The 13755-nt window shown below is 37.6% G+C and overlaps 1 protein-coding gene across 1 annotated transcript; it reads right to left on the bottom strand.

The window, feature by feature from the left end:
* Positions 1–35: 35 nt before the first annotated feature.
* tprg1l (tumor protein p63 regulated 1-like) lies at positions 36–13755 on the bottom strand. The gene is made up of 6 exons (XM_036579039.1): positions 13384–13755; positions 5393–5484; positions 4991–5041; positions 4765–4890; positions 4321–4474; positions 36–3769 (listed from the first exon to the last, which is right to left on the bottom strand). Exons 1-6 carry the CDS (start codon positions 13612–13614, stop codon positions 3575–3577), a joined length of 849 nt encoding a protein of 282 aa, XP_036434932.1. The 5' UTR covers positions 13615–13755; the 3' UTR covers positions 36–3574.

Genomic DNA, 13755 nt, shown 5'->3' with positions numbered 1-13755 from the left:
AAGCCCCCCTCACTCAAATGAAAAAGGAACAGAAGTAAAAGAATGTAGTCATTTTATTTACTTTGAGCACGGTCATTGTTACAGTACAAACCCAAAGGATGGATATCAGCAGTAATGGCAACAAAATTAAGACTACAACGCTGAGGCTGGTTTCTTTTTAAATATGTATCTGGAAAATTGTTGCAGTAGAACGACTAACACCAGGTCTACTTTGGGTTTTAGAAACTGCCCCATCAGTTAGGTGTGGATAAATTGATTAATAACAGTAATCTTGCACTTATGAGTCTTAATTATAAATATTTTGACAGAGAAAATGTGCTTTAAAGCTGTAATGGGTGATTTGAAGCCATGACCAGAGTACAAATGTCATATGCATAAAACCAGACTTTTCACACCCAGTAAACCACATGCATAGATGACATGCAAAACTTTATACATTTTTACCACAAGAAAGAAGAAGAAAAGAACCTGACTTCAGAAACAGTGCCACCATTATGACTTTAGCACTTTGGTACAAATACATCACTAAACACTGAAGTGAAAGCAGGAAAAAGAAAAAGGAAAAAAAAGGTATAAATAAAAACAAGCACAAGCAAAGACACATCTGAGAACCCATATTCACCTCCAAGCTAAACACCTTTGCTTCAACTTTTAATATCATTTGAAACTAGCAAGTGTGCTAACCTAACCTGAGCAGGGAATAACATTAGTAGACAGTCAAACAAATTAAAAAAAAGAGAGAGTTCTTTCAAAACAAAGTCACTGCCAAATTTGATGATAATATGACTTATTCCTAACGTTACTGATAAAACATGCCTTGATGTTATTACTTGGAGGTGATGAAATGTAATGAATAATAAAGCTGAGACACACCAAAGGTTGTTAAGATAAGTCTTCTAGTGGTAATGCCTCCGAAAATCCATTTGAACAGCTATCATTTTTAAATGTGGAGCTTTATATAGTATTAACTATATGTATTGACATTTGTTTCATATTTATAATCAGTGAGTACAACAGGGTAAAATTAATTCATTATAAATGGCAATATTTGGATTGAAAGCCAGCTTATCTGTTCCAACTATTATGCATGTGCTTCCGAGCTTTAAGTGAAATAAATTAGGAACAAACCTGTTTACGAACAGCCATATTTCACTGGAATAATTAACTAGCTATAATTGTCATGTTTTGCTTTATTCAATTCTGTGGCCTATTCAATGTATTCAATGAATTCAATTCAATTCAGAAATCACTGGCTGGTCTCTCTCTCTAACAAAAAAAGTCAGTGCACTAAATTTAAGGTGCTGTACATAGGGATAAACAAGTAATCAGCCTTTGCTTCCAGACTCCTTCAGTGTTGTTTACAAAGTTACAAAAAAGCTGTGATGGTATGTCATATGAAAAAACAAGAAGTAGTGTTTGTAATTCTGCTTTGACCAGTATTTAAATGCAAGCAGTACAAAGACAACATATTTAATGTTTTACCATATCAGCATTGGTTTTTGTAAATATACGGTCATTCTGAAATCGATGCCTACAGCTTGTTCCAAAATAGTTGGGGCATGAGCAGTTTAAGACTACAGATGTTAAATGCATAGAAAACATTTTAGAATAGGTGATGTACCCATGCTTGGGTATACAAATACCATTCAGGAAAGGCCTAAAGTAAGGGTAAAAAAAAATGCATCTGCAAATAGTCCAACATTCTTATCAAGTGTTTGCAAAGATTTTAGGTATTTCACTCCCTACAGAGCATTGTATCGTCAAAAGAATACGGGAATCCGGAAAAATCTCTGCATAAAAAAAAGCAAGGCCAAAAACCACAACTGAATAGCCCGTGACTTTCGATCCCTCAGACGGCACTGCATAAACAACCAGCATGCTTCTGTGATGGACATCACCAAATGGGCTTGGGAATACTTTGACAAACTGTTTATTGCTGCATCCACTAATGCAAGTTAAGACTTCTATGCACTATGGAAGGCATATGTCAATAACATCCAGAAACGCTGCCGACTTTTCTGGGGTTGAGCTCATCTAAAATGGACTGTTGCACACTAGAAACGTGTTGTGATATGTCAACCTTTCAGATTGTTTTTAATAATGGAAACAACAGACGTTGTGTTCTCCAGGGCAAAGAAGAAAAGGAACATCCAGATTGTTACCAGCGTGAAGTTCAAAAGCCAGAGTCTGTCCATGCTTATTCCAACAGGGCAATAGCGAGAAACATTGTGCACATGTTAAAACAGTGTGGTTGTGTAATCAGTTAGACTGACCTGCCTGTCTTCTATTGAAAACGTGCAGCGCATTACGAAATGAAAAATATGATAACTAAGCCCCGTACGTTTGCGCAGCTGTAGACTTTCTTTAACTGTATAATGGTAAAAAATTAGACTTTCAAAACTGGATCAATTAATATCTTGAGTCCCCAAATGATTAAGTGCTTTTAAAAGGAAAGGTAATGTAACACAGTGGTAAATATGCTTGTGTCCTGACTTGCTGGAACATGGTGCAGGCAGCATGTTTGGAATGAGCATATACTTACAGAAAACCCCCAAAATAATAAAATTCATAAGATAAAACAAATTGTGCTCTGTACCGTTTTCAGTTTTATATAGGTCAATTTTCTAACCACTGCTTTGTTTTTATTAGCATTTTACATACTATCACAACTTTCATCACAGTAGCTGAATTTAAACATCTGTCTCCTATACAATTTAAAGTTGGTGATAACTAATGCTAACAATTTTCCTTTTCTAACAAGCATTAAGGACTAAATTTTGTTCCATAAGCTTATGGATGCCATTACATAATTCCACAGTAACAGACACTCAAAGTGCTGCTGCATTAAAAGGTCTAGAAAATCAAAAGCAAGAACAAATTGGCTGTAGGTTTCTGATTGATTACTAAGAAATTATGGCTATTCACCTTCTTAATTACAAAGAACATTTTCTTACTGTCAGGGTTTCATGTCACTGTGAGAGAATGACTTGACATCCCTCTTAAACAAAACAAAAAAAAAAGACCACAGAGGGTCACATGGTTTTTTTGCACAATGCCACAGAGGAAGCAGTTTGGTTCCCCAAAGAACCATGTTTGAAAAAGAGATTTATGAGTATAAAGATCCTCTTAAAGGCCTAAGGCTGCTATCTTAGCTTGCTAATAAAGGGAAAAGTTAAATTAGACTCTGAGGTCAAATTATTCATGGCTAATGCCAAACGTTATTATGGCAGATATATGTTCATCCCTTTCTACCACTGCTACATACAAAGCTCCATCAGCCATCACGTACTCCAACTCATCCCACATCATCAAACAGACTCTTTAAAAATCCATTTGGTAGGTTGTGGGGCACAGAGGGGGGAAAAGCTGGATGGAACTGCCCAGTAAGGAGGCATCAATGTTGGCATCAGATGCTTCCCGGCACATGCTGCAGAGTCAGTGACACATACTGTCAGGGTGGAGAGGGCACCCCCACTGACATCTGGCAAGCGACACAAAAGGGTTCACTTAGCTTGACATTCTTGAGTGTAGCGATACCAGTCAGTGGTGGTGCCTGGTTGGTGATCAGGGAGAACTAGAAGCCAATTTTGCCCCTGGTCATGGAGTAGCCTAGTTTGGCCTCGTTGTTGATGAAGGACATGATGCCAAGGTAAGTCTCTATTAGGAGGGGCCGCTCCAGCAGCAGCACTCCGTTGGCCCGTCCTGGGATGGGGCACTCCTTGTGGGCCTTCTTTACAGCTTGGATAAGCTGAGTTTTAAAGTTCTCCAGCTGATGGATGAAACAGTTAGGTCATTGGCAGTCATCTACAAGTTCCTCACAGCAAGTCAAATGTTCACTGTAAGCTTAAGACCCATTACGGGTTAAGGTTATTTACACTTCAGTCATGTGGAAGATATGTTAATTACATTGATTTTTACATGATTTGTCAAAAGTAGTTGTTGCATTTTGATCAAATTCATCTTCATAAAAGTGGTGCAATGTATTGTTTTCAATGCATGCTATGCATGGAGTATGATATTAACAAAGCTGGTGGCACCAGTGAAACACAATCAGGCCTCCCATTGTGTGTTAGGTCTGTAATTATCAGCAAGCACATCAAATAACCACAGAAATCTAACTGTTGTATTTTTTACACCACATTTTTGTCAACCATGGTGCAGGCAACCAATCAGATTTGCTTCCAATTTGAGAGGAAAATAGCACCCAACCCACACATCAGTGCAGAACAAAAAAGCGAACAGCTGGAATTGCTGTGATTACTCAAACTAACATGATATTTGGTGAACCACACAAAATGCTCTTTAATTTCTTTAATGTACCTGGCAGAGGGAAGCCACCTTTTCATCAGCGTGGGCCATTGGGTGCTCTGTGAATGTGGCGTAGGGCATGTCAGTGGACCAGGGGTTCCAACGGTTTAGGAATGAAGGCCTCGGCCGTTTATCCCACTGCACACGGATACCAGTGCCTTCTCTCCTTCACACAGACATGCATACAGACAAAGAGATGATAACTCCTGCAACAAGAATGGCATCATTAATCTTGTTATAAAAGTTTACTGTAGTGTTAGAGGAGGGAAAATAACCTGAATGCTCACCAACAATTGTAAACATTAGTAACATTGTAGAACACTTGCGATAAATGCAATATTCTAAGGCCTCCCAAGCATATTGATTAAATAAATAGAATCAGAATTACAAAACTGCAGACACTAGTAATTAAATTTATTAATAATGTGGCTCTTCCCTCCTTAGTGTATGTCTTACTTGTTGAGAGATTTAGGGGGAAACTCAAACTCCCCGACCGAAATTGTGTCCACGGCATTCAAGGAAATTCTGATGACCTGCTGACACTGCAAGTTTATGAAGTCATATTTGCAAACCAGCAAAGATCTGCAAAACAGCACAGCACACATCAGCAAACTATGAGCAGATAAACTCCCACAGTTGACTAATACAATCATGTGAATGTGAATCTGAATTCCTTCCTCACCTCTCTGTTATCAGCACCAGTCTCTCCTTTTCATTGTTCCAGTGATCAATTCTGAAAAGATAAGCAGGCCTGAGAAAGACTGCTAAACAAAATACCATTTTGACTTTGTAATAAACAATATAATACATGCATGTATATTTTAACTGCAGATGAATTTTACAAGCTTACCAGCTGTTTTGGTGTTTAACTTTATGTATATGTAAAATTTATGTTAGCTTTCATAAGAGTTCATTCTTATATCAATTTAATATATAAATGGCAATAATAGTATGCTTGGGATATGTTATCAAGCTTGAGGCTGAATACAGAACAAGACTCTAAATTCTTGCAAAACTTCCTTTAACAACTGTATGACAATTCGCTGAAGAATTTGGTAAGAAAACAAGAGAGGACAAGACTCACTCTGCCAAAAGCCACACACTCAGAACTTCACCATCTTCTGAAGGCAAGGCCACTGTGCGGATATCGTTCACTGCTTGCTCTATGGTTCCTGGCTGGAGAGCAAAACAGAGGGCTAGATTTGTGTGGCATTATCAGTGTATCTGATATGCCAGGCTTTACACTGCTTTCATTAATTAGATCAGTTGGCAACATGCTGGCCTTTGGGTATTACTGCACCAATGTTTACTCAAACTGCTCATTTATGATAATCCAAAGATTCAATCTGTTGTATGGAATGTTCCCTCATAACTAGTCAGAAAGGAAATATGAGCTACAGTCAGCGTCAAATGTACAATGATAACTGATGATTCATCATTTTGTCTCTAATTTGAATAGCCTACAACTTGACTTTCTAAAAGAGTCATCTATAAAGTACCAACTGGCATGCTGAGGTCTCACAGAGGAAGCTCTGCACCCTCATCTGGTGCATCAGTTTGCCCTAACCTGCTTTCACCAGAGTCATTATGGTCTGGGCAATTGTTGGATACTTGGATACTCACTTAATGCTCAGTCAAGTAATAAATGTGTTCAAATGTGCCCTGGATGTATGACAGAGAATAGAACGTACACAACAGGAACAGAGGCTCTGAGCTTGAACAATGAAACCACACAAACTTTATAGGGAAATCATTTGTGTATTTTCCAACAATCTAACAGGCATTTGCTGCCTTTTCCATAAAAAAGGTTGAAAGATCAGTGATGTGCCTCACAACTCATTCAGACACAGCTAGTACCCACCTGACTGATGCTCTAGAGCAGATTCCACCTTATTTTTGCAGACTGAGTAGTTTTAGCTGAATGTACTAATTTATTTATTAAAGAAAAAACAAACAAACAACAGCGGTTGACTGGTGTTTGGAGCGTTTTGCTCTCAACATGCATAGGCACTGTTTAAAACTGGAAAATGCTCACACCATTTCTTGAAACTCCTTATTTTTCTCTGCCACTTTTTGAAGGTGTAGCTAGTCTAAAATGTTTTGCTAAGAAAGAAAGAAAAAGAAAAAAGAAAGAAAGAAAACTGTCTGGCAAAATACCTGTTTGTCTAAAAGCCATCACTAGGACAGTCTGTAGGAAAAATCATACTTTCCAGCTGATCATTCCACATTATTAAACATATAACACATTAGAATATTCTACTACATTGCCTGTGGTTTTATACAAAATAGTATTAGACAGCTCTATCACCATGGGGCATTCATTCGAATGACAAACTAGTGAAAAAGAAGCTGACTTCAGCTTAGTTCAGTTTTAAGATTAGTTTCAGATTAGTTTTAATGCTGGTAGTATTTCTGACCTACTTATAAATATACGCTTACAGTGGGACATTTCGACAAGGAAGCAGGCTATGGATGCTATCAAAACACCCGCGTTACTTTAATGCAGCTTAGTGACGTCAATTTGATGTGCAGCAGTGTTAGTTTGCATGTAGCAATATTAGTATTATGTCTCTTTACCTCGTAATTCAGAGGATCCAGTGATGTACAGGAGAAACCACAGGACAAAACATAACAGGTCCTCAACATTTTTATTTACCACATGGCGCGATAGAGGCGATTTTTCGTAAGCCCAATTCATTCTGACCTTAGAGAAATCGAGCTTAGACCCAGAGTTCCACATATGGGCATTACGCGGACTACAGGGGTCTATCAGCTACTGCACTCTGACGCAGCCCGCGCGCACGCTCAGTCTCGTTCAAAATTTAAAATTCAATGGAATAACGACTCTTTCTAACCGTCATGTTTCCTAAATAGGAAGAATTGTTAGAGCTGAAACTAACGGCCTCATCTTATTGTTATTCTTAGACTTAATATACAGAATCTTAACGTTATTTACAGAATTATAGTATTTTTTCTAGCGTAATTCCCTAATGAGGCAGGTTAACAATGTCTGTAATACGTGTTATTTGTCTTTTAGTCTGTGGCTTCTGGTGTAATAACGACAAAGACTCGTAGGTCGGTGAAGGTTGATATTCGATATTCAGCGGATATTCGCGTTTCGCCCCTCCTATCGCTCACAAACAACCTCTTAAAAATTCTGAAATAACATTTTTTAAATCGTGGTAAAACAGACAACAAACTACAATCATTATATTTAGTCAAAGTACTCGATCTTTCCATTTCGCCGAGTACTTTTGATGAAAATAGCCGGAATCGCTGCTGTAGGCGCCGAAAACGGTAAGGGACCGTCGGTAAAGTGTGGGTACTGATTAAAAACGTAAAACATTCAACGACATGAGGAGCCTGTTGGCGTTATTTATAAAGACTTTAAACCTACTGAAATAGAAAGATGATGTGAAAATCAATAACTGACACTAACAAGTATACATCTGACCTGATCTGACAAACATACTACAACCTTTAAATTGATAAAATATGCCTTAGTTGAATTGCAGAGATTATTTTTTATATGTAATTAATTGCTACTGTGAGACGTCCATAAGACATACACATCTAAAGTCACTTGTAGTGTACAGGTACACATCTTGCAAAAATAATACAACCTTTAGTTTGATAACATATTCCTTTTTTGTTTTTTTATGACATTTAAATTCCTACTGTGTCACGTACATGTGTACAGAGACACACCTGACAAACATACTACAACCTTTAGTTAGGTAAAATATGCCTCGACTGAATTTTAATGAATTTCTTACAGAAATAAATCACTATTGTGACACATCTATATGACTTATAGATCTAAAATCACTTGTAGTGTAGAGAGACATGCCTGACAAACATACTACAACCTTTAGTTTGATAAAATATTCCTCGACTGAATTTTAATGAATTTTTTATAGAAATAAACTGATACTGTGTCATATCCATATGACTTACAGATCTAAAATCACTTGTAGTGTACAGAGACACACCTGACAAACATACTACAACCTTTAGTTTTAGAAAATATGCCTCGACTGATTTTAATGATTTCTTCAGAAATAAAACATTGTGACACATATGACTTTAGATCTAAATCACTTGTAGTGTACAGAGACATGCCTGACAAACATATTACAACTTTTTGGTAAAATATGCCTCAAATGAATTTTAATGAATTTTTTCTTGAAATAAATGGATACTGTGATACAATTGTAGTGTACACTGATTTGCAGTGAACATGTCACAAACCTATTTCAACCTTTAGTTTACTAAATGTATTCTCTGATTGGATTTTAACTTCCTGCGATGGACTTGCGACCTGTCCAGGGTGTTTTCTGCCTTTCGCCGAATGACTGCTGGGATAGCCCCCCCGCCATGCGACCCAGAAGGATAAACAGCTTAGAAAATGTGTGTATGTCAGTTTTAATTATTCTTCTTTAAAATTCCCTATTCACCTATTTGACATACTGAGCTAAAATCACTTTTAATTTATTAAGACACATCAATTGACCCTACTATAACTTTAGGTCTAAAAAGTACCTCTACATTTTTATGGCCGCCAGAGAATCACTTCCATCTTATATGGCTGCCCAACCCTGCTTGTGGCAATCTGTGCATAGTTCCAGTCCTGATCTCACATACTTTAGAGCATACACTTGATGAACTTCTTTAAGAGCATCTGAATACTAGATTCAGGTGTGGTGGAACTACAACCCTGCTGATACTTTGTAACATCCATATGACTTACACATCTAAAATCACTTGTAGTGATTAGTATGTCGTTTTTCAGGTGTAGAGTTGAGTATTTTTGAGCACCCCATTTCCAAAAAAGTTGGGAAAAGAATTTCAAATTTCGATTCATTGGACCACAGGACACTTTTCCACTTCCCCTCAGTCCATTTTAAATGAGACTGGGCCCAGAGAATTTATGGTCCTGTTTATATACGGTTTCTTCTTTGTGTTTTAGAGTTTTAACTTGCATTTGTGGTTGCAGTGATGAAATGTTTTCACAGACAGTGGTTTTCAGAGGTGTTTCTGAGCCCATGCAGTGATTTCCACTACAGAGAGATTTCTTTTATCTTTTAATGACATTACGTATTGTAGATGATGAAAAGCAACAGTTCTTTGCTATTTTATGTCAAGAAACGTTATTCCTGAACTGTTGCACTATTTAATTGTGCGGTCTTTCACAGATTGATGAACCCCTCCTCATCTTTACTTCTGAGACACTCAGCCAATCAAACAAACACCAGGTTTGTTTTTTTTTTTTTAACATTTCACAACTTTACCAGCCTTTTGTTGTCTCTGTCCTAACTTTTTTGAAACATGTTCAAAATGGGCAAATACTTTTCAAAAAACAATAACATTTCTCAGTTTCAACATTTGATATCTTATCTTTGTACTACTGTCAGTTAAATATTGAGTTTAAATGATTCGCACATCACTGCATTTTGTTTTTATTTACATTTTGTATAGCGTCCCAACTTTTTTGGAAATGGGGTTGGAAATGATCAAGCTTCAGGCTTATGAACTTTTTGGTGTTAATCCATTCTCCTGTTCCACCAGGGGTTCTAGTGTCCTGCTCAGCCAGCCTCCACCACTGACCAGCTCCTCAAGCCTGTCCAAACTGCCAATCCTGTGGTCCAGATTCACCCACTGTTTTGGGCTTTGGGAGTCTCACTTTATGTAGTGTACTCTTGTTTGGGACTGGCCCGCTCTAGCTCTGACTCCACTCACTTATTACCACACACACACTTGTGGCCCATTTCTAAGACTGAATAACAAACAAACAGTACTGATTTAATGTTTTAGGCACTTGAGAAAAACGTATTTAAAAAGCTATATAATTGGTCAGTAGGCAATTAAGAATGTTAAGAAAAACATAAATATTAGGATGAATACAAATTTCCAAACATTCCAAACCCTCTTGGGGTTTCTAAACCCTTGTGGACATCAAGTAATAATTGTAGTTTTCGTCCAATAGCCGGTTTCGTTAATTAGTCTTTCATTAAATCAGGAGTGCTGGTTGTTGGATTTGAACCAGTCCATGTCATGGCTCAGGACATTAAGGAGAATCTGGGAACTAAACTTTGCTGCTCTAACCAGCTCACAATATCTCAGGTACTTTTAAAAACATAAGAAATACTTATTACATTTTACTTCACTGACTGTAATGCTTGTTTGTATTAATTTGAATGTTTTATTGTGTTTTTACAAGCCAAAATATGCTGACAGCCAAGACAAATGGTTTTAAATGTAAAGACTTTGGTCTCTTGCCTTGCAAAGTGTTGCAGCTTTCTGAGTGCATTTCTTAACCATGTTCTTGTTCTGCAATATCTCTTGTTTTAACCATTCTTCTGTTTTGTTGGATTTTGATTGTAAATTTGCCTAGTTTGTGCCTGCTTGCCGATGTACTGACACCTTCCTCTGATGACTATGAGAGTCAGATTGTCCCTAATAAAGAGGGTTGGTGCCTGTATACTACCGCGGCACCCATTTGTTTTAACAAATAATGCAAACCTATAATAAAACTATAAATGTGAAGATTTTAATATTTGTAATTGTTTAATTTCTAATAATTATGGCTATTCTGACAAACTGTTGACATACAGATCTACAGTCACCTTTAGTGAACTTATGCATATCTCAAACCTTTGGTTTGGAAAACATGCAATATATATATATATATGAAGTTTTAGGAGCATGTTATGCAAAGCTGCGCCGTGGGCATTTTAATTTTGGGCAATACATTTTAACTTTGACATGTTTTGCAGTCCTACTAGAATATTCAATATACATGCACTAGAATTTTCCTGAAAAACCTTTCTCAAGCAAACTACAACCTTATTAGCATATTGTGGCAAAATTTGTTTTTTCTGGAACAAATAATTTGTCGCACATGAACAACATACAGTAGTCTGATTATCATTATGAATGAAGTGTTGCTGAGGCACATCCATGTGACAAAAAATTATATTCATCTTTAAAAAACAAAGAAATAAAACTGACAAAAGTGTATCCAGTCTACATTAAGTACAAACTGCCATCAGTGTATCCAAAGATGTGCAGAATTAAAATAAATATATTCTGGGGTACGAATTGCTAAACAGCTGACTATAACTTACACAACACTAAACTAACAATACAGTAAAAATTAAAAATTATTTGTTGCAATGTTTCTATTTTAAAAATACTTACTTCGCAGTACACATATCTTACTGAACTACTTTTTTTACACATCCGTTTCACACGTTTCACATTACCATGTTGTTTACTCATCAGGAACAGCACCTGGTATCATTCCAAAGCAGTCTGCATGGAGCCAACTTTCACAAGTTCCACATTTTATATAAATAGCCAAATAGAAGAGAGTGTGTGATAAGAGTACCAGCAAATTTTGAATTCAAACATTTTAAAATTTTAGCATAATAATTTTCTGAAAATCTCTTAAAAACAAAAATCAGTGACACAATGCAGCAGCCACACCAGAAACCAACGATCAAGATCTTTATGTCATATGGATGTGACAGAGTAGTAATTTATTTCTAGAAATAAACCATTAAAATTCATTTGAGACATATTTTACCAAACTAAAGGTTGTAGTATGTTTGTCAGGAGTGTCTCAAACCAAAGCTTGTATGTTATTTGTATTATGTTGTTTAATTAAGTACAAGTTATTTTATTTTGCAGTAGGTTTGTTCAGTGTGTCTCAATTCAATTTGTAGGTCCACTGCATACGCCTTTAGACTGCCTAATTTGTTAAAAGTGTATACTTGTTAATGTCAGGTATTGGTTATCACATCATCTTTCTATTTCAGTAGGTGTCAGGTCTTTATAAACACCAACAAGCTGCTCATGTATGTGGATGTTTTACGTTTTTAAGCAGTACCTGCACTTTACAGACGGTCCCTTACTGTGTTAAGCGACCGCTGCAGCCATTCCGACTATTTTCATCATATCTACTTGGCGAAATGGAAAGATCGGGTACTTCGGCGAAATATAAAGATTGTAGTTGTTTTCTGTTTTACCACAATTTAGAAAATGTTATTTCAGAAATTTTAAGAGGTTGTGTGTGAGCAATAGGAGGGGCGAAACGCGAATATCCGCTGAATATCCAATATCAACCTAACTTTACCGACCTAAGACTCGTAACATGGTAAGTTAACTTTTAATCTATCTTTGCTTGCTAACTTAGTTAACAAGCCGGCCTGTAGTTAACATGTTAGCGTTAGTGCTAATCTGTATCATGTAGCTATGCCTGCTGTGTGTTTCAGGATCAGTTGTGACCCCCTCTGCATAGCCAAAAACAGTGATGAGCTCTGAGGGCTGTTCCTAACCGCTTCTGCAAAGGGGGTGTAATTTAAACACTAAGCCTTTAATGTGAGGGGTTTAGCTCCTTAACAAATAAACAGGATGGACGGATGGATGTGACTGTACTGGTGCCTAAGTGTGTCCGTAAAGCGAGCTGACACTGTGATCCTGTTTTCTCACCGAGCTCGCAGCATTTCTGACCTCTTCCTGCTGCTTGTCTCTAATCATTTTCAGTACAAAGTGATGTCCTTAGAAACACTAAGTAAACTTGCATTAGGGACTCAACCTGGACTTCGTAGGGTCCACTGCTTTGAAATTCCTGATGTGGTTGAGGCTGAGTTCAGGTTAACGGTGCGTATATAAATGCATGTAAAATCATATTCTTACTGAACCTATAACTCATCCAGAGCGTGACTGTGCGAGGTTAACTTAAAATGTCGTTGAACTACTTGAATAACTTCAACAACGTCACAGTTCCCTGATAAAACTACTTATCAGGACGACTGGGTTAGTATTTTTGAGAGCAAGATAAATAAAAAGGGAAAATCACGTCATTAAATACCCACCAGTGGAACTGTATTAATAACTTGGCTAAACTGTAGAAAAGTGTCGTGACGTACTGTTTAATAACGTGATGGGAAGATAATAATAACTGTAATATTGCAAATTAGCCAGCTAGCCAGATTAACTAACCTAGCTAGCCAGAGTGGCTGCCGAAGACTCGGAGACTTAACGGTGATTAGGACATGGTTTATATCTTACCCTAAACACAAAGTAATCCTTGACTTTTGCCTGCATCGTTGGGTTGTGGACGCGAAAGGGCGTTAGTTTCTGTAGCGGGGAGCAGCAGGCTACGGAGGCGGCTTCAAAGCCACGACTGTGACGGGCCGCAGGCGGCGTGAAGGCAACCTCCACCCCGTCCTCCACCTCGGCTGCGTGTAGCACTGCGGCCCCAGGACTCTCAGGCTCCACGGTGTCGTTCAGCTGCAGCATTGTATCGGGCTGAAAGTGCAGCAGTCGACGCCGAGCTTTAGGACAACCTCGAATAAACGACACCGTATGAGCTGAACGGAGCTGTTTCCTGCAGGGAAACGCCGCTCAAGTCTTCCGAAGCTTGTTTTGCTTAGTGAGAGA

This window comes from Colossoma macropomum, unplaced genomic scaffold (assembly GCF_904425465.1).
Source record: "Colossoma macropomum unplaced genomic scaffold, Colossoma_macropomum, whole genome shotgun sequence".
Classification (NCBI taxonomy): Eukaryota; Metazoa; Chordata; class Actinopteri; order Characiformes; family Serrasalmidae; genus Colossoma; species Colossoma macropomum.
The sequence above is the reverse complement of the archived record's forward strand: the minus strand, read 5'-3'. Positions and strand labels throughout refer to the sequence as shown.